Source organism: Tinamus guttatus, unplaced genomic scaffold (assembly GCF_059628265.1).
Source record: "Tinamus guttatus ecotype Peru unplaced genomic scaffold, ASM5962826v1 Tinamus_guttatus_pri_ptg000749l, whole genome shotgun sequence".
In the NCBI taxonomy this organism is placed as follows: Eukaryota; Metazoa; Chordata; class Aves; order Tinamiformes; family Tinamidae; genus Tinamus; species Tinamus guttatus.
The window spans coordinates 922,287-944,360 of NW_028289283.1; the positions used below are offsets into that span (position 1 = coordinate 922,287).

Below are 22,074 nucleotides of genomic sequence, written 5' to 3' on the forward strand. Positions count from 1 at the left end.
TCATTTCCATTCGTATACAATATTTTCGTAAATTCCCCTGCTGAATGACCCCAACGGACGCTGCTAAAACCCTCATTGTGTTTGAACCCGGCACGGGCAGAGCTGAAGGTGTTGTAAAACACGGGGGATTTGCAGGGCGGCTGGGAGGCACCCAAGAAACCACAGTTATAACCTCGCACACGCCTCTGGCTATGGCCTTTCTTAGGCCTCTGTCAGGAGGGAAGCCCCACGCAGGGGCTGCAGAGGTACCAGCCAGCTTGTATCAAATGGACGAGAATGAGCCCAGGCTGAAGCAGTGTCAGAGCAGCCAGGCCCCTCGCCTCGCTCCTCCCTCGCTGGCAGGCACCGCGTGCCAAGTCTGACTCGCCTCCGGACACGGAAAGCAGGAACCAGCAGCTCTCCATTCCCCGCGAGGGGAGATTTGCCGTGCTGCTCCTCCGATTATCCTTCCACAGCTCTCCAGGGCTCCTCTTCTACTCCTCAGCACACAAACCTGAACCTCATCTATCTCCAAAGCACCAATCTCACTATAAAACTGAAAAAAAAAAAAGCCTCCATCTCTCTCACTCTGGATCTTTTCTTTCAGTAAACGCCACAAGACCAGGAGGATGAAGGGGGCAAGTCTGTTCCTCCAAGATGATACGGGATGACAGCTCCTCCTCGACCACAGCTTTCCAGGATTCTCCTATCATTTCTCTGCACATGACTGTGCAGCCCAAGTTGTGGCATCGTGCCAAGTTTGGAGAGGAGGGGGAAGAAGTAATCTGCACTCAGCTCATCTTAGGAGGAGACAACCCTTTCTGTGGGCTTCAGTTGGGTGTCTTCTCCTGCTGCCCAACAGCACAAGCTCAACGCAGCTGCGTTTCTACGGGGTGACGTCTTCCCCTGGGAGAGCCGGCATGCGGCTGTCAGCACCACATTGCAGCACTGCCTGACTCATTCACCACGCACAACAGACTACTTCAGGACACATCTACAAGTAATCAAACCCCAAATTACTAGTGTAAACTGATGCAGCTCTGGCCTCTCAGCACCCGAGGTTCCTGCCCAAGCCAAGCAGGAAACCTCATTAACTTAATCCGTTGCAACACAGGAGGATAATGATAAGCTCTGGGGTCCCTGACCCTGTTATCTGACACCACAGAGATGGCCCAACTCTCCTGGCTCTCTTCCCACCTCAGTAAACCAGACTGGCAAACTGGCGAGGCTCACAGTTCCTCCAGCTGAACTGACAACATGTTTTTGGATGCATCACTTCACTGCTCAGCTTATTTTGCAGTCACAAGCCTGCTCCAGTTGGGCACAAGCAGCAGGAAAACACCTTCATGATCCTGTCACAATGAGGAAGGGAATCACAATGCATTAAGGACCTGCATTTTGTTCATTTCTACTATTCCTGCTACTAAACTTGTGTAACCTATATGGATTTCCTGCACGTTCAAGATTGATCCTTGAATCCTACTATCTTTCCTCGAACACTAAAAAAATAAAACAAACAAAACAAAAAAAAAACCCCAAAACAAACAAAACCTTTTACATTTGTATTCAACCACTTCGAAGACTCAGCCAGAAGCATCTTCTCTAAGCAGTCCATGAAAGGCTCTCACAGCCTAGCAATTTCTTCCCCGAACTTTTAAGATGCTTTTTAATCCCTCTAAGAATCAGTTCTTCTGTACCAGAAAATTTAATAGTCTCCTCTTTCCCCTGCTACAGCTTATGGCATCTTTCTAAGAAACTTTACTGCGTATTTTCTGATCAGGTTCATTAAAGACCTCTTCACACCTTTTCCAGCCTGGCAGCGTATATGAGTCATACTAAAGCCTTACTAATTCCTGCAGACAATTTTGTATGAAATTCATCCTTGCATCACTAATGCAAACTGTCCAGCTGTCAGGGAATTCTAAAACACAGAAGTTCATCTTAAAAGAGCAAAGGATAAAAGGGAAACAATGGATGTACATAGCTTTGATTTTATTCATGTCGCATCACTCTCATCCCTTTTAAAACTCATAGGATGCCTGTCAGCATCTGAACACAGGCAAGTTTGGGACACACAAAGGAAAATAACATTAGCAGTTAGTCCACAACCCAGGAGTCAGGGACTCTTGTCTCCATTTCAGCACCCCACAGGTCTCCCCCAAAGGCCATGTCTGCCACGATTTTCCTTTTTTCAAGGCTTAGGCAAGATTTAGATACAGAATATATGCCAGCACACCTGTCAGCTAGACATGCTAGTTTTACTACTAAAAATAGGTATAAGCTACTGCAAACACTACCCCTTTGGCAGAGAAGCACCACATCCCCATGGCTTGTTTCCTCATCCATTGCCTTTAGGGTTGAGCAACATATCTTGGACTCTTAGACAAGGGGTTAATTTAAGAGCTCATGGCTTCATGAGCACAAGAAGCTTCATATGCTAATATATGATATTTTGCTTTTTCAACACATTCTGAAGAGGCTGCAGAGGACAACTCCTCTGGGAAATAAGTTAAAATCTCCCTGTAATTGCTTTAAATAATAAAATAGTTCTTTCCTTGGAAGTGTTCAGCATTTGAAAGTACAGATTGTGGCTTGTCAACATGTTAAGAGCAAGAGAACCCATTCTGCACAAAATTTTTCCAGTGTTTTTGCTATGAAACTCATTTAAGAGCACATATACTGGTATAACTTATTTCCCTAAAGAAAAGAATACTCATACCCTTTATGCTATTCTAAATGAAACCATATCATACAATATTAAATATTTCAGAAGAGAAGGAAAAAAATAAAGGGGGAAGAGGAGGCAAAGAAAAAAAACAATCAAGCTCTTCTGCTAAACAAAACAGACATTCCTACTCACTTTGGAAAACAGATATCAAACTGTAAGATGTCTTTTCCAACTTCGCTTTTCACTTAAAATTATATTATCGGGTACAGGAAAATCATATAGATCACGAAGCAGCCATTTACTACCTGAACCATTCCACTTGAACCAAAACCTGCCCAGCTTCTGATTGTCAAAAGCAGCTAGTTCACAGATTCCCTCAAATACTGAATTTTTGATTGATTTGATTTTGATTTGCAGGGAGTGTGAAGGACACAAGCTGCTGCAGTCACTATATAAAGCATTGCATTTTGGAAATACTGGTGACAAAGAGGGCTTTGCGTAAGTGGATACTTAGACATATATATATATATTTTAAAGAAGAGGCCCATTAGCTAATATCAACACAACATCAGGGCAGTCCACTGTGACATATTTACATACAAATGCATTTATTACAGCTTTTTCCATTTCTTGTGAAAGGCATTTGACTCTTTTGTAGTCTTCAAACATGACAGTATTTTTGAACATAGAGAAGGCAAATAAACAACAATCAGTCCCTAAAGGCAATAAACCTCACTAATAAACACCAAAGGTCCAAATCCTCATCTTTGAAGTTGGCTAAGCCCTTCTGAATTCCTTCATGGTTCAAAGGAATTTAAGTACCTGCAAATATGAGCTGTTTTTAAAGCAGATTAAAACACTTAACCCATTGGTAAATAAATATCTTAGATCCCTAGACGAGAGAAAAAAAAAAAAAGAAAAAAAAAAGAAAAAGAGCTCACATTAACAGGCTCTGCATATTTTTTTGTCAGGAGCAAATCTACATGATGGCCAAGGATGCAGACAAGCTTATTCCTCCCTGCCTCCTGCCCCAGGTTACACACCATTTATCCAGGCACCCTCATTCTCACTGTAACACCCACCCTGGTCTCACTGGGTCACCACTGCGCTGCCACAGCATCGCTTTTATGCTGTGTGTAAAATAAACAGATTTCCAGTGCCCAACCACTAGACAATTCATCTATGAGACAAATTCATCGAAAACTGCATTTCACACTCTCTTTCTTTCCCTTAAGATGGTTGACTAGGATAACTCCATAGCTGACTAAAAAAACAAACATGTTCAAAGCTAAAGCCTGAAAAAGGTATGTTTTTATTAGTCAATAACCTAAACCCAGTTATTTAATTTGCAATCACAGCAAATTCCATAGTTACTTTTGATTTAAGGCCATGAATCACCACAAATCTCCAGAGGAAGGAAAAACAAGTCTACTCTATTGTGAACTACTGGAAAAAAAATCATGGTACTGCTTCTTGTGATGGTGCTTTCTAGGTTTCCCAGCAGCAGCATCTCCTTGAAAAAAAATTCTACCAAAGTTCTGGAAGGACTTTTCACTGCAATCTGGAGGCTACCAAAAATGAAAGACTGCACCCTCCACAGATGAGCACAGCTCTGCTAGGGTTTGTAGAGCTGCAATGGACTTGCATCAGCACCAAGATCTGTCCTCCTCTGCTTTCCCAAAACTTTTATATATATATGTATACACACACACACATATATATATATATACACACATATGTGTACATATATGTACATATATGTGTATATATATATATACATATGTATACATATATGTATACATATATATGTATATATTTATATATATATATATATAAAATAACCCAAGTTACCTCTTTTCTTGTGTATCCTCACTGACCTCCATGGAAACTAAATCATTCACTGACTTTTTTTTTATAAAAGATGCTTGGCACCTATCGGTGAATCTCCTTTTTTGGCCATTGCAGACTTCTGTAATAGAAATATTAAGATTAGTATGTATGAGGTATGGATGGAAATATGTGCACATAAGCATCAGAAGGAAAGCAGATCCCAGGGTCAAGACAGCAGCTTGTACTGATAGCTAAGTACACCACTCCCAGCAGAGAAATTGCAGAACGTGTTTTTCATGTCAAACCCAGAAGGTCTGCACTGATAAGAGCATAGCACTAACTACTCCTTTCCAGAAGATCCTGCACCCTAACACCAGGGGAATGGCAAATTGCAGCATGTATCATTGTTTCTTCTCCTGCAAGTCCAGCAGGAAAACATACTATGGGGGTATATATACGCACACACACACACACCCCAAATGAAGAAAAAACGGACAAAGGGCGATAATGTGATCCTTGAAATCAAAAGCAAAAGAGATCTATCCAAAAACTAGCTGGCCATCACCAATCAAGAGAGAAGGCAAAAACTTGGCAGCTGGCACCATTTGTCCAGGGTAACACACCGCGACCACCTACAATTAACTTGCTTAAAAGCTCCAGTAAATGGGTGTCACCTTCCCCTTCCATAAGATCTCCTACTAAGTCCTATCACAACAGTGTCCACGCACGATGATCCTTTGCCAAACACCTTGCTGAATTTTATAGACTATTTTTCCTTTGGTAAATCTCTCTGAAATTACTGGGGGATTATCAGAACCAGCCGACTACCAAAGTATGACAAATGGCTGCATAGGCTCTGCAGTGTAACTATCATACAGTATTCCCTGAGAATTATATAATCAAAAGGAGATTTGGTTTCTGAAACAGTTAAAAGCATCGAAGAGGAACACAGAAACCAGGCTGCTTTCCAACACTCAATCATTTGGTGAGTGTTTGGTGTAAATTCAACTGGATAACCAAGAAGACTGGCTGCAGAGTCTTCTGGCTGCAGACTGCCAGAATCTAATAAAGGATAGTTAGTGCTAAGCTAACAATGTATACACAGAATCCCCAGCATGTGTAATTACACTATTTCTGTAATGCACTTCATGCCTTGCTTTCTATCTCTTAATTAGCCACTGGCAAAGACAAAGAGTGACAGACACAGAATCAGTGCCTAGACATCCAAGCATGGATCCTCTTGGGAATTGCTTTCATCTGGCTCTAGTAAAGAGGAGAACTTTGGGTTGTCGATCTGTCAGGTTTTTTGATGTATTAGCAGTATCACTAGTGTTCTAGCGAACACGAAGGAAGCGCTCATCTCTTCCCAACTGCAGATTTTAGCAAATGTGCCTTTCGGATCAACTTTGGCAAAAACAGTGCTTAAGAATAAAAGCTCAGTAAAGAAATTCACCTTGCTCTTCTACCACCATTTTAAAAATGACAGCCTGTTCAACCACCTTTTCCTGGCAGCACTCGCTTCCAGGTTCAAGCTCTCCTCTTCCTTCTAGCAGCATCCAGTTCCCATCAGTGCAGAGAGGTGGAAGGGATACACAGCTTAAAAAAAAATACTGTAACAGAGCACGGTGCACTAATACTGTGCACAGAAGACCATGGTGATAGCAATTCAAGCCAAAGATGCAGTTAATGCAAGTCTCCCTGTGTATTTAAAGACCTCATTCAACCCCACTGCTACTCCTAGACTCGTGCACTTTCAAGTGAAAGGGCAGGCCATAGGAAAAATCCTCAGACGCAAGTACAAATCCTCCCATTTGCAACAGTCAGTTTGGGAAAGAGAAGGTCTTGGCAAGTTTTCAACAGTGAAAATTAGCATATTTGGACACAAAGTGAACAAAGGCTCAGGCTAACCTGGAAAGGACCAAGGAAGGTCCTTGGACCAAGGAAAGAGAGAGCCGCCTCAGAAAGCTGTCAAAACTTCTGTGGGAAGAAAGCAGAGTCTAGGCAAAGCAAAGAGCAAGGTTAATGACTAAGGAACTGAAGGGTCAGGGTTATTTTAGGGCCCAGAAGTTGACTGCATACATCCCACAAAGCAAAAGGGGGGAAAAGGACGTGATACTGCTACACATCCAAATCATAAAGGAAAAACCTCTATCCTCCAACCTAAAGGAGATGAAATAAAGGAAATTAGAAAGAGATAGCTATGACCAAACTATCTGATTGCCTTGTAGAAATTCTTTTCTATGTGTAGGTACCTAGTTCAAAGAAAGAGAAGCCCCTTATCACCTCTGCTTCACTCTGCTCCCGCTTAAGAGAGACACTCTTTAGTCTTAAGAGACACTAGGACACTAGTCTCAATGCCAGGATCCTTTCTATTTTCATTTACCATTTTTTTTCCTAGTTGGCAGTGAAAAATATAAACTCTCTAGAACGTATTCTTTGTGGTCACTCCTCTCCCTATCAGTCTATTCTATTACTACACACACTGTAGAAATTATCACTTTAGTTAACATTTAATCAAAGCCCCTTGGATTTCAAAGGATAAACTACTGTGCCAAATTTGTAAATACCCCCATGGAAACAGAAGAATTCAGACTGAACAGTAAATAATCCAAAATAATTACCTAGACAGAACAATCCTAGATCTTCAATTTGGAGAGATAAATAGTTAAATAAGTCAGCGTGAAGCATAAGATCGAACAAGCCTCTTACAGGCATCTGGCAATTCACATTAAATACCTAATAATGGCCAGTGTCTCACAAGTGATAGGAGAGTTATCTACTGTTGCATTTTAACAGGACAGAAATAACAAATGAATTTTAATCCACCTGCTAACCTTTTGCTGTACTTCAGCCTCTCTCAGCATGTGGTAGTTTAGTTTCTGGTGTGCAGCTAAGACTTTTTTTTACTCCCACTAAGTACCTCCCTTTCAAGCATGTTTATCACCCACCTCAACCTGCAGCTGACAGCTGCTTACAGTAACTCCGCACTTAAGTGGCAGGACTGGGAGTTTAGTGCAGGTCTAACTGGCTACCTTTAAAGGAGACAACTGTGAAGGCACTGGATGTATTTGCTCATCTCCCTGCAGAAAGGGGACAAGCAGCTACACCTTTCCTACTGCTACTTCCAGCACCTGCCAGCAACAGTCAAACTTGTCCAAGACTCAAACCCAACCTTCTAGTGCAAAATAAGGTTACTTATGTTTTCATGTACGTAGCTTCTCTAGCACTCTTCTGCATGTTGCTGGGTAACATCATGCTATTAAGGCAGAAGGATAAAGATAGGATTACAGCAACATTTTGCATGTAAGCCAAACTTAACCAACAGATTCAGAGTCTAGAATAAGGGATGGGAATTATCCAATTGCAGGGTTTGGCTTTGCTGTTTGAGTAGCAACAGCAGCAGCAGTTTTCCAAGTGAGCCACAAGGGACTTAATGCTGAAGTCACAGTTCTTACTTGCTCCTAGAACCACAAGCCAATTTGCATTCAGAAGCTGATGCCCAACTCTTTTTTAATCCATATTCTGGCTAAGATTTTCAAAACCAGTTTGATATTGGGTCTCCCAACTGGGTGTCCAACTTACATACATAAAAACCCAATTCATGGAAAGAAGAGACAATTCTTTGTAAAAATCTGACTTTGCGTTGCTTTCTAAAGTTGTCAGGCTACAGTAAAGGAATATTTATTGCTCATATGACAAACTGAATGTCTTTGGCACTGCCTAAATACTTAAGCGAATTAGGTACAGCTGCCTTTAACATTTCTACTTTTATTAACATTTATGTTTAACATTTAAAAAAATATTATTTATGTTTAGATAACAAAAATAACGTTAAGCTAAATAAAAGCAAAGAACTTGCTCACCTCAGCGCATCCTAACAAATTCCTTCTTGCTGCAGAAGTTCTGTAGCAAGCCCCTCTCTTTGAGCAAGTCTCACGCATCCAAAGAAGAAAAATGTTTCCTCCGGCAATTTATCACTTTCCTGGGAAATTATCAAAGGGATTAAATGAATAATAATCAGCCTCTGGTTGGCCTATAGACACTGCAGGCAGCTTGTGGTATGTACTTACTGCAGGGGCACAGAGCACCACCCCTCTCTGGTGAAGTGGCTTTTAGTGGTTAAAGGAGAGAAGTAAAACAGAAAGAAAGAGAGAGAAAAAGGGAATTTTAGTAGCACCTGTGATACATAAGCTCCAATCAGGAAGAACACAAAACATTAACCACCCTAAAACCAGCCACCATAAAACACTGGATAGAGAGCAACCACCACAAAGGTTTAGTTAACGGAGATTAGCCCACCATAAATATTTGTTAGTTGCTGAAAGTACGCCCCTCTTTCATGTGGAAACCAGCAGCACTGATTTCTCCTCTCTCCCCACCCCTAAAAATAGACAAAAAAATATATATTTAACACAACTGCCAAATCCTGTGACTCTCAGAGACCTTTGCCCAGGCATACACAAGCAAAGCAGTCCAGAGGATACAAGACCGGTCTGAATATTTAGGGCTCCCCAGCTTTGTCCCAACCTGCACATGACCACAGCTTGGCACTTCAACTGCCCTCACTTCCTCCCCAAGTCTCTCTCCCACCCTCCACAACACACACGTCTCTCTCTTGGTGAGATAAAAAACAATTAAGAAATATGTCTTATAAAACCAGAAACAGTGGCAGCTTTCAGCTGTTGAGAAATCTATCCCTATCTTACAACGGTTAGAAAGTTTCACATAGGAACTAGCAAGTTGAGAAAGAAAGGTCTCATTTAGAGTACTCCCCAGCAAAAGTACAAGGTGGCAATTTTCACAGTATTTTGACAACATGAACATTTGTAATTCACTTGGGTTTTATTTTTGCCATGAAAGCAGAAAGAGGAGTGGCAGGCCTGTGTAAGATTCTGCCTTTTGCTCCGATGCAGAACAAACTGAGTTGAAAAGTTTGATCCCAGAGTTTTCTTCACCTCTCAGACCATAGGATAATTCAGGGTGAGTAGATCTCTGAACTTGGCTTTTGATCAAAAAAAAGTTCCCACATAAACAAGAAAGAAGTGACAAATCTATGCTTATAGGTTTAATAAAGCAAAATAATGCTGTTTACAGCCATTGGTTTTGTTCAAATGAGGAACAAAGTCTTTAAATCACTAAAGCTGAAAGTTGCAGTGGCAATACTCATGTTCCTTGTTATTCCCATTTCCTCAAACCTTCTGCCAAGCAGCCCAATTGAGATGTTCACGGGTCAGTCCATGCTGGGGAGAGCAGCTCCACTGCTTTGCTCTGCCATGACTCTGCTATTCTACCCCTCTGGGAGGTTGCTTATGGATAGGCCTCATCTCCCACCCATTTCCAAATAGAGGTGGGGAACAAAAGAGCAAAGAATGCCAACAACCTGGCCAAAATCAGAGGTTCATTCCTTCCCCTCCTTCTGTAGGGCCAAACACACTCAGCAAAAACAAACTAAGATGAAGGATAAAAACCTCAAAATGACTGAGGACCCACAAAAGTCCAAGTTGGATACCAATCTTCTCTTCTCTGACAATGCCCAGCCAAGTCTCCTGCCACTAAAATAAAACTAGATGAAGCCACAGCTCCCAGCCGTGACTGCCTGTCACCCAGAGCTGAGCACAGCTGCGAGGGGAAAGACATCGCCTGGTTCAGGGTCACATCTACCTTCTGGGACCATCTACAAAAGGAGAGGTAAAAGGCCTCAAAACTCATCTACACAGAGTGAAACACTAGGAGACAGACTGGAGATGAGATTCCAGGGCAAACAATTCCAAACTTCTCAATCTCTTTATGCGGAAGATGTTATTTCTAAAATAAATGCAAAACTTGACTAACAAGTAGCAAAGAATGTACTTTTGATCCTAGTATGCATTTTCTTTTTGATATTAGGCTTCCAACCACTTCTGTTTTTCCAGTGGCTTCGTGCTAGTGTGACCAGTCATGTCAGCTAGGATAGCGATAACAGGATTCCTCGGTAAAACAAACTGATTTTAACAACTAGGAGCAAGGAGACATGGAATAAGTACAGAGGGCAACATTCTTTAACAGATTAGTTTTTATCTTGTTATAGAATAAATACTTGGAACTGAATACACCTGATGAGTAATGTATACATCCCAAAAAAATGAGTTGTTGAACAACAGAAAGTGAAAAATTTCATAGTAATCACTCCAATTCTGGAACATTTCAAAAACATTCAAAGCACTCCCATATCATTTGATCACCTCAAATCCTTTTAATTAAAATGTAAGAAAACTACTGGTGAAAAATACAGTTTGGCATTAGTGCAAAAAACACAGCATAAGATAACCTACGCTTGGAACATCAAAGAGAATTAAACTAGTTCCCTTCTAACAAACATAAACCAGGGCCTCATCACATTCACCTGATGCTTTGGTCACAAGGTTTGGTCACCCTGGTTACAGAAAAGGTGAGCTGCTCATTCAGATTGTCATTATTTAGGTAGAATTAAACTAGGTAGAATTAATTAATTAACCAGGTAGAATTAAATAAGCATTCCTGCAAAAACACATAAAGCGGGGCCACAAATTCTTTGCGAGTCACCCAGGCTTGCACAGAGCAAAGCTTTACAAAATACTCTGATGAACAGACTGTCCTGGAGGACTCTCCCTTGGCTCAGGGAAGATTAGCTCAAGTAATAAATAAGCAGGAGTGAGCCTTGTAAGACAATAAACCCATCTACTTTAAACCTGCTGCAGGCTTAAGTAACAGGTCACTTAAACCACATTGAAGAGCCTTCCTTGTATAGAGACAGGGTCCAGCAAGGACAAGGGACAAGGTTCAACCTCGCTCCAAGGGCACCGGGCACAGTCCAAGAGATAGGGCAGCGTCAAGCTCGCTCCTGAGCGCAGAACACCCTGTCGCACCAGGAGATACCCTGTCAGGCTTTCGTATAGGTTCTAGTGTGAAAAGCAGGATCTACTGCCTGCCAAGAGCTGTGCTACACATCCAGCTGTAAGAAAGAAAACAGCAACACAAACAATATTTTGAAATGCGAGATACAGCTTACATAGAAACACCTGTAGCTGCTGCCCCATACTGTAGTGGGGGAAAAGACACCTCCTTGCAGGAGGATTTCTCTTAGTGCCAGAACATGCTACATGTGCTCAAAAGCAACACGCTCACCTTGGACAGATTTAATCGCACATTCAAGGAACTCCTAGGGGAATTCCAATTGTTACCCCCGTTTCATCTTCATTTCAAGTTTGAAAGGAAGGTTAGGAATATTCTGGTTTTCAGGATTCAACTTCCGAGCAATGCTAGCACACAGGGAGGCCAGGCAAAGCACACAGACGAGAATTTCAGTTTTAAAGCCTTCCTTCCAGGCTGGGGTTGCAGCAGGCCTTAGAAAACCTTACGCTGAGCATTCACCTGGTGGAACTGTGAAACAGCAGCATTTACTGAGGACTGTTGCTGTATCGTATTCCACTAACTTCATGTGCAGAAGGTTTCTTCAAGGGTGCCCAAGTGTCAGGGCTACTTCACAGGAGTTCAACAGTGTTCCAATGTTTCCATATCTTGGCTGCGTTTGACTTCCTGCATCTCTGAGTTCTTCTACTAGAAAGCTCACTCTGAATGGAAAAACTGAGCAGAGAGTAAAGACTCACACTCCATCCTTCAGGAAAACCAGTTTTTATTTATTCGAAAAAAATCCAGCCAGGTATTCTGCTAAATCCTTAAAAGGTCCATCCTGAATGCATAATGACAAGCTGCGGTTTTAATTCACCAGAAAGACTCATCCATCTCAAAATACAAAGCACATTTGCAGCCTGCATCACCATTAAAGATGTAGAAGATATTAGCACCAGAACAACCATTCTCACTATTAAGGTGTGAAGCAGTGCACATCCCTTAGGGATGCAGTATTGTGAAAAGGGGCCATTGCCAAGCTTTCCAAAAAGAAATTCTTCCTGGCTGAAAGACTTCGGTGAAACTTTTGGCTCACTAGGACGTTACCCTGTAAGTATTAATTATTTTTTACTTCATTATTACTTACAATTAAATGTCTGATTTTCCATTTTTGAATATTCATCTTTTATATTCCACACATTAGCTGCTAAATGCTTAATACATAGGACAAACTAATACAGACAAATATTAAGTAAAACTAATGAGAACAGTACGTACAAACTCAGCAAATAAAATCCTTTTAAATGTGTAGAATAAGAAGAAAGCAAGTTTATCAACATATTTGTCTATTAAACTAACTCATTACCGGGGGACATTATCTGCATTTGGCTGCATTTGCTTTAATTTTGGCAAGAGCGAATATAATTTTACTAGCTGTTTACTCACAGATCAAAAGAAGAACAAAACTTTCCTGCTCTTGCAGTTTCTCATCTTTGACTTGAGAAGCCACCGAACTAGCAGCAGGAATAAACAGGAACAAAGAATAAGCTCCTGCCCAACCAGTTCTGCACTTCCACAAATCCTCAGAAGATACTTCCACCTACTCAGCAGCTTGACTTCAAGTGTTAGGAGCTAATATAGTCTTCTTAAAATAGTTTAATTTATAATATTCATAAGATTATGATAAAAGTTAAGGCCCTCATTGAGGGCTTTCAGATCCAAATAATCCACACTTGCTCCTAATTCTCAGTTTTAACCAATTTTGGTATAAGCTTTCCAAAAATTTCTCCCTCTCCCCCTCACCCTTCTGCCCCTGTTTTTCTGCTTGGCCTTCATGCTTCCATGTTTCACAACACCCACGTGCATGAACACTTAAGTGCAGGCCACCCCACCCTTTACTCCCTTGGGAAGACCAGGGACCTTTTATTTTTTAGACTTTGTTCACAAAGGCATGTGAATCATCTCGTGGTCTTGACAGGCACCGAGGTGAGAACCTGAGTCAACAAGTCCAAGCAATCCTCAGACTCCTGCCCCAAGGCCAAGCATGCACTTTTCTGTCCACCCACCACCACAAGTCCTTCAGAGAAACTAGAAGATCTCCTCTATCAACAAGAAACCAAAGACAACTTCTTTATAAAACTTTTTGATAAAACTAACAGACTTTCCCTAGTACCTGGCCTCTCCACCTGGTTCTTGCAATCACCAGATGATTAAATTCAGGACACCAGTGCTCTTGGTGGTCACTTTTTAGAGTCCCTACGACTTCTCTATCTTTTACCCAGCTAAATCTCCATTATTGCTTGGTTCTGGTTCAGAACATTATTCACATCTACCCATTTGCTTTCCTTTGTTTATTATATAATGCAGTATGTACTAAATCCACCAAGGAAATACAACAAGGGGAGAGAATCCCAAGAGGAAAGGAGCCTCTGAGAAAGTCCACAGGCTGTTATTTATGTGATCGTGAAAAGAAAGGGCACAGTATTCATGGCCACCCAACAAGTATTTCCTCAAAATTATACAGAATTGGTCAGCACCTAAAGCTTTAAGAAAAAAGCTATAGCAGTCTGTAATTCCCCCAGAACGAGAACTATTTTGCTACAGAAATGCTCTAGCAAACTGTATTTCAGAGCAAATCGGCAGCAATACTAGCGTGACACTCTGCACAGCTGCTTGACACAACCTCTCAGAGTGACTTCACTCTTCCTTCCAAGCAGCCTGATGAGGAGGAGTCACATGAGTTATTTTGATGAGTGATGTTAGAAGACTTGTTGCATTTTCTACGTTACTCAAACAGGAAAATAAGGAAGATCCCACGCCATGGGATCTATGTTTCGGGACAGTGCTTAATGTACATGCTCATTTGGCTCACCAGAAATAAAACAAACCTTCCCAGCAGAAGCTGCTTTCAGGAAAAGTAGCAATTTCCTTCTTAAAAGCATAGAGTAGGGTGCCACTTTAAGGAATCACACAAGAGAAGAGAAGGCCCTCAAATGATGACCCAGTGAGTCCCATCTGAGTATAGATGGGTTGGAAACACTGAGGAGGACTCCAAAAGGTACAGGGTAGAGCCCTGGCCAGGGGACACAGCTAGAAGGGGTTTGGTCACTATGACCAAGAGAAAAAATCCACTTACCTAAAACAAGCCATGGTATATCTGGAGATTTACAGCACAGGGAGCAGCTCAGTCTCCTGGAGCTCAAGAAGCCTTGCTTGTAAGATCCTCTCAGACTTTAAGTGGTGATTTGTATAATCAAGAGCTGTTCAGAGTTTGTGACAGTTAAATTTGTGACAACCATCTGGCCACCTGAGCTCACAACCCTTAATCCTGAGAGGAGTCCCGTTCTGTAGCTCTACTCAGTTACCGTGCTCAAGAATTGCCACCACAGGTTATCGTCTCCCCTCCCGCGTGCATTAAAATCTGTGCCCTGTCTCGTCACCGTCGCACAAGAAGGGCCACCCCGTGCACCAGGGCAGGGATACGCTTTCCAGCCTGCAGGACACCACGCTCTCAGGCAACACCACACACCTAGAGCTCGCCAAATAAATTGCAGTTGTTCAGCTAGCAGCTCAGCTCCATTCCCTGGGTAGGAAACTCAGCATCCAAGGCATCCCTGCAGGGACATATAACCACGTTCTTCACGTTCACACTGATTGAGACTCTCACAGGAGAGGCTCCACAAGCAGGACCAGTTCCTGAGTGCAACCCACCGTGCAACTCTCGCTGGCATTTCTCTTGCTAATTCCTATCTGGTAAAAGGAGGGTGAAATCTTATATGGGAGGGGGAAAACTTATATGATTAGCCCAAAGTTACCCAGTAGGGCCCTTCTCATCATTAGTTATCACAGATATATATTCACAAAAGTGGGAACAAGTACTTCTATGATCTCACCAACCAGTGAGTATAGAGATATATATATATAACCACAAACACACTGTATATATGTATACACACACTTGTGCGTGCACACATGTATGTAGACACACATATATAAAGCAGCAATGGTAACATTCATATTCCTATCAGCCTTTATTTTCATGCAATTATTATATGACCGAACATGAATCGACAGCAGCTATAACAAATCTCACGGGCATCTGCCTTCCCCCTCCTGCTCCCAGGTTTTCTTTTTGCAGTTCATTTGGCTCAGTAACACACTTACGTTACAAGAAAAACCCAGATGCAAAAAACTAATCCCATTAGTTAAAACACACATAAGCAGGAAAGGCTCAATCCCACCCTGTCTGCCTGAACTTGGGTTATAGATGAGGCAAACACAGAAGGGGCACAGCCCATTCGCCCAGGAGAATTCTCCTGGCCACTACCTACAAAAGACATTAAAGCTCTAATAGCTACCTCAGAATTAAGTTTTTAAGATTGAAGAAAGAGGAAGGTCAGGCCTTATAAATGAGTCAGACCACTAATAAAGGCAGTACAGAAGAAGTAACAGGAGTATTTCATACAGGTGCTCACAATTTAAAGCCCTTACTCTGAAGGGGCTCTGGGCATCCACCTGCTTGTTCAGCAGCACCAGGGCCAGCCCAGGATATGCACAACCTGGAAGCAGCTAAAATCGTTTCTCACGTCAAGAACTTGCATCAGATGATGGCTGCCACCACAGTGGGCCACCCCCGTCCGTGAGCCCAACCAGGACACAGGGCCGTTTTCTGGCCAGCAAAGCCCCCGCCGCACCCAGCGCCGGCGCTGCCGCCTCGCAGCTCCCGTGGGATCCCCGGGCGCGAGCGCCGAGCAGCGCCGGCCGCGAGGGGCACCCGCCCGCTCCGCCGGGAGCCCCGGAATAATCACAATAAAAAACAGTAAGGTAAAACATAAAATACGAAAGTAATAATAACAGATAATGAGGAAGTAACAGCGATAAAGTAGTAGTAATAAAAGAGCACCGAGAGCAGCAATGCAGAGCCACGCACAGAGGTGGCGCGGGAGCCGCCCCGCCCGGGCGGCTGCCGGGGGTCGCGGCTGGCGCCGCCGCCCGCCCCGCGCCGCAGCGCCCGCGGCCGCCCTCGCCCTCACCGAGCCCGCTGATGTCGTGGCGGATGCCGGCGCGGGCGCGCTCCTCCGCTATGGCGCGCAGCATGTGCTGCAGCGAGCGGCCCGCCTCGCCCTCCGCCTCGTCGTCCCGCGGCGCGGCGCGGCCGCCGCCGCCGCTCCTCACGGAGGCCATGCTGGCGCCGCCGGCGATGAGCTCATGGCAGCCCGCCCCGGGCCGCCGCAGGAGACACCACACGGAGGCAGCGCAGGGAGGGAGGGAGGCGGCGGCTCCGCGCCGGATCCCGCCCCGCCGCCGCTGCGCAGCGGAGCGCGGAGGCTGCCGCTTCCTGCGGGGGCGGCGCGGGCCGCAGCGCCCGCCCCTGGGCTGCGGCCTCGGCGCGGGCCGCCCTGCGCCCGCGTCACTGCGCGTACAGGTTTGTAGCGGCGGGGGGAGCCTCCGTATGCTCACATATGTATTTCATACCTTATCTTAAACATATATACATTGGACATGCCGAAGTTGGAACCGGTGGGCAACCCGGCATCGGTGAATAATCCCCATTTAAACTTGATAGAAGCCTGTAGTCAATGCGGCTTTTTTTTTTCTTTTTTTCTTTTCTCTAGTGAACTAACTAGCTTTGCAACGTGCAGATGTAAAACCAAGGGACCCAAGTACCTCTTACATTGCTAAATCTGTTACCCCTGTTTCTTGGATTTTGAAACACTGAATGTTTGTCACCTCCTATACGTTAGTCTTCGGCATCCTAGATGCAGCACATGAGTGCAAATAACCCCACCATCGGCATCTCTAATTCTCCTCAGACCCATAGGCAAATTCCACTGTTGCTTCTCATCTCATAGGCCTCCCCAGGAAGCAGTACCTCTTCATAGGTCACAGGTAATTATCCCCTTCATAACAAACGGCCCTCTAACCACCTTGTTATTTCCCGTGTCCAGCAATGATCATTGCTGTAACTTGGTCAAGCAGGTGCAGGGATGAAGCCTGCTAAAGAGGCCCTTGACTGTGTATCCTTAGGATCAGCTAGAAATCCAAAATGATATTTGATTTTGGTCGTTACAGATCCCACAGCACGTTTTAAAGCAAGGAAACCATGTGTCTAGCCAAACGCTTTGTGGGGGAGTCTTTACGTATTGCTCCCAAAGGCCTTTCTTTTTCCCCTGCTGCTTAGCACCGTTCTATCATCATAACAGACACTCGGAGTCCTGCCCTAGCATGCACCCTCTCCCTCCACTCAAACACAGTATAATAGTTTCTGTAACATGCCAAGGAGGCCTCGAGGGTGCTTAATAGATCTTAATGTTGCTGACCAACCTCACGTGAGGCCTTCCCGACACCACTGCCCTAAAGCCAGCTGAGACTGCCAGCTCTGGCTGGCTGTGGGCACTGTTTTTCCAGCCTGTAGGCCACTTCTAGCACTGCCTTAACACTGTTGACCTGCCCAGCAACCCTCTAGGGCTAGGTGGCCTGTGAGGCATTTTGCTAGCTCTTCCCTGAGCTCTTCTGTTGGAAGCACGCGGTGTCCTCGTGGCAAGAAGAGATGGATATTGATCATCAAGACGGACAGCCTCGAGGCTATGATGTGAGAACGGAACATGATGTTTCTGCACAACTCTCACACCCGCGGTGCCCCGCGGCGGACGGCGGCCCGCAGGGCTCATGGCGGCCGAGGGCGCCACGCGCGACTTCACGCGGGATCTGGCGCGAGGCTGCCCCGAGCCCGGGGCGCTGCCATTGGCTGCCGGGCAGGGCCGAGGGGCTGCTGGAGGCGGAGCCACCGCCGGGCGCGGGAAGGTTTCGAGGAGAGACACTCGGTACGACCAATCCGAAGAGAATCCGGAGCGGCCGGACCTTAAAAGGAAATGTGTAACCGCCCACCCTCTTGCTGGTATATAAACCCTGCGTGCGGCACCAGGGGGGTCTTTGTGCAAGATTCCCCCTTTGAGGGTGAGCTGGGGACCCCAGCTAGCTGGTAATAAAGCTGGATCCTGCAATTATGGGCCTCTCTTCTCTCTCTCGTGGGTTGGGAACTGGACTTAACATTTTGGGGGCTCGTCTGGAATTCCACCCTGCCGGCAGGCAAAGCCTAAGAGACAACCAGGACAGCTTAAGGTAAGCAGGGTAAGCAGGCCCGAGGGGAGGCTGGCGAATGCCTAGGTGGACGCACTGCAGGGTGGCCAGCCGGGTAGTGTGGGAGACATCCCCACTACCCTGTGGTTATTAGGAACGGGGGTGAAAGGTAAACCCCGTGGTATGAAAGGGAAAAGGATGTGTGCAAAAGGAAAAGTAACATGAAACTTTGGGTGTCCTGTGTGTGGAATTGTTGTTTGTCGCTTTATGTACTGCTGTTGCTTTATGTGCTTTGTGTCTCTGTTTTCCTCAATCGAATATTGCTTGAAAGGGGGCAAAGACAAACTACCCCTCCTTCTTTGTTCAGCATTAATTGATCTTTTAGCAGCTGTTAAAGGTTCTATTCACAACAGAGGAATGGGAGCGGATCCTTTCAGAAGCAGGGAAATTTGTTCCGGGGGTGGATGGGAAACCTATCACCCAACAGAACCTGATAGAGGAAGGATTCCCGTTAATGCGACCTCCGTGGGATTTCGACCAGGCGGAAGGTAGGAAGTGTCTCCGAGTATACCACCAGACTCTGATGGCCGGCCTCTGGGCGGCGGCACGCAAACCCACCAACTTGGCTGAAGTTAATGCGGTAAGGCAGGAGCCGACTGAGAGTCCAGCGGCATTCCTGGAGCGAATATTAGAGACTTTTAGACAATATACTCCATTGGACCCCTTGGCAGAGGAAAACAAAGCAGCTGTCATACTGGCATTTGTAAATCAGGCAGCATATTAGGACAAAACTGCAAAAGGTAGATCGACTGGGGGAACAGATTATACAGGACCTGTTGAAAGTAGCAGAAAAGGTTTACAATAATCGAGAGACACCCGAGGAAAGGCAGGAGAGACTGCAAAAGGAAGCTAGGGAATTCCAAGCGAGGGAAAACCAGCATAACCAGAAAGAATTAGTGAGAATCTTTTATGCCGGCAAAGGGGGGGGAAAAAAAAAGAGGCAGGGAGAGAAGTGTGGGGAAGGAGGGGGAGGAGAGAGAAGGAGACTGGAAAGAGACCAGTGTGCCATATGTAAGGAGAGGGGCCACTGGAAGAATGAGTGCCCCAAGAGAAGAAGAGGAGGGGCTGGTGGGAAGACAGGGCCTTTTAACTATAGACCCAAACCCAGGTATTACTGGCAGGGGAGGGGGAAAGTGACTGAAGTTGTCGGGACTCGGCCCTCTTCCCTGAGTCTTGGGTAACGTTAGAAGTGGAAGGGAAACCAGTAGGATTTATGGTAGATACGGGAGCGGAACACTCGGTATTGAACGAGGATAGGGGGAAGCTAACAAAGAAAACCAGTTGGGTGCAGGGGGTGAATGGGGTTAAATCTTATCAATGGACCACAAACTGCTGGGTGGATCTAGGTACTAAACAGGTTACTCACTCTTTCATCTATATACCGGAATGCCTGGCACCCCTGTTAGGAAGGGACCTATTGACCCAGCTACGGGCTAGAATATACTTCGAGGAAGGAAGGGTGAAGGTTAGCGACAGGGAGGGAAACCCGGTACATGTACTGACTATGCGATTAGAGGACGAGTACCAGATATATCAGCAAAGGGGGAAATTCCAAAAGAAATGGAAAGGTGGGTGCGGGAGATTCCAGAAGCATGGGCAGAAACAGCAGGAGTAGGAGTGGCTAGTTACAGAGTCCCGTTAGTTGTGGAACTGAAACCAGGAGTGGAACCGGTCCGAGTCCGGCAATACCCTATGACAAAAGAAGCGAGGATGGGTATAACCCCTCATACATTTTTGCTTTTGAATGGGAGGACCTGCAGCAAGGGATAGCGGGACAACTTACGGGGACTAGGCTACCGCAAGGGTTTAAAAACTCACCACCCTTATTTAATGAGGCTCTGAGCGAGGATCTGCAGCTGTACCATAGCACCCACCAGGAACTAACGCTGCTGCAGTGTGGATGACATACTTCTGGCAGGAGCAACTGAAGAAGAATGCGCAAAGGGCACTGCAGATTTGGTTAGGGAATTGGCTTGCCTAGGATATAGAGCCAGTGCAAAGCAGAACTCATTGCTCTAACAAAAGCCCTAGAAATGGCAGAAGGGAAAAGATTGACATGGACAGTCGTTATGCCTATGGGACTGTGCATATACATGGGGCCATTTACAAGGAAAGGGGATTTGTAACATTGTCGGGAAAAGAGATTCGGAACAAGCAAGAGATACTTCACTTATTGGAAGCCATACATAAACCTAGAGCAATAGCCGTGATCCATGTCCCAGGGCATCAAAAAGCGAGGGACCAAATCAGCAAAGGGAATCAAGCAGCAGGTGAGGCTGCAAAACTGGCTGTGCGTGAACCCATCGGAAAAGAAGAAATGAGATGGCGCTAAACCTCCTTCTGCTGGGAATGGGCCAGTTGCTGCCACCTGCAGTATACCTTGAAGATGATCTGCAGTGGATAAGGCACAATGGGAACTTAAAGAAAAGAGAAGATGGGCGGTACCAAGGTTTGAATTCCACCTTGTTATTAACTGAGCTGCACAAGTCAACCCCTCTGGGAGAAAGAAAAGCAGCTAAACTCTTGGAAATGGCTAAACTTCAGTTCCACAACCGGGGGGGCGGTAGGCCGTAGAATAATAGAGGAGTGCATAGCGTGTCAGGTGATGAAACCTGCAAAAAAGGTAGGACAACATCTGGGGATCAGGGAAAGGGATTGGAGACCTGGAAGGTCGTGGGAGGTAGATTTCACCAAAGTCAAACTAGGAAAATACAGATATAGGTACACCTTTTTGGGTTGGGTAGAAGCTTTTCCCACTAAGTGTGAAACTGCCCAGGTGGTAGCCAAAGTGTTGTTAGAGGAAATAATCCCATGCTATGGGGTCCCGGAGGTTATAGGATTGGACAATGGACCTGCTTTTGTGGCAAGTAGCATTCAGAACTTAGCCCAGATTTTGGGGGCTATGTGGAAATTGCCTTGTGAGTACAACCCCCAGAGTTTGGGGCAAGTGGAAAGGATGAACTGAACTTTAAAAGAGACCTTAACAAAGTTGGTAACAGAGACTGGTGGGGATTGGGTGACGCTCCTTCCCTTTGCTATTTTTCGGGTATGAAACACGCCCTGTGTTCTGAATCTTACCCACTTCGAAATCATTTATGGGACTCCACCGCTGGTGTACCCACTAAGAGAAGGGGAAAGGAGAATTGAACCAGGACCAAAAGGTATGCTTCAGGCAGTCCAGGCCGTGTATCAAGTACATAAGGAGATCTTTCCATTAATCAGGGCTATCTATAATCAAGGAAAAGGGCCTATGGAACCCATGCATGATCTTGAACCGGGAGACTGGGTATGGGTAAAAAGGCATCACCGAAAGTCATTAGAAGCAAAGTGGAAAGGACCTTATGTTGTGGTTCTTGTAACCCCCACTGCTCTAAAGCTAATCCTGCCTTATTTGTAAAGAAGAAGTCAGGTCAGAATGACCTATAAGCCCGAACAAGGTATTGAAGGAGTCTAAGGGACAAAAAGATGAAACCTGGTGACGACTTGACTGGTAACAGGGGGAAGCCCTCATCAACCTTCTAAATGGACTGTGGCAAGGTGTGAGGATGGGCTGGTGATACAGACAAGGGTAATGGCAGGCTCCCCTAGTT

The 22,074-nt window shown here is 44.9% G+C and overlaps 1 protein-coding gene across 1 annotated transcript in view; it reads right to left on the reverse strand.

Annotated features, from left to right (window-relative positions):
* KIAA0930 (KIAA0930 ortholog) overlaps positions 1-16,528 on the reverse strand; it is a 52,474-nt gene extending 35,946 nt beyond the window's left edge. The window contains exon 1 of the mRNA XM_088537371.1: positions 16,378-16,528. Coding sequence (XP_088393497.1) covers positions 16,378-16,528 — 151 coding nt within the window. The remainder of the gene's footprint in view (positions 1-16,377) is intronic.
* Positions 16,529-22,074: the final 5,546 nt, after the last annotated feature.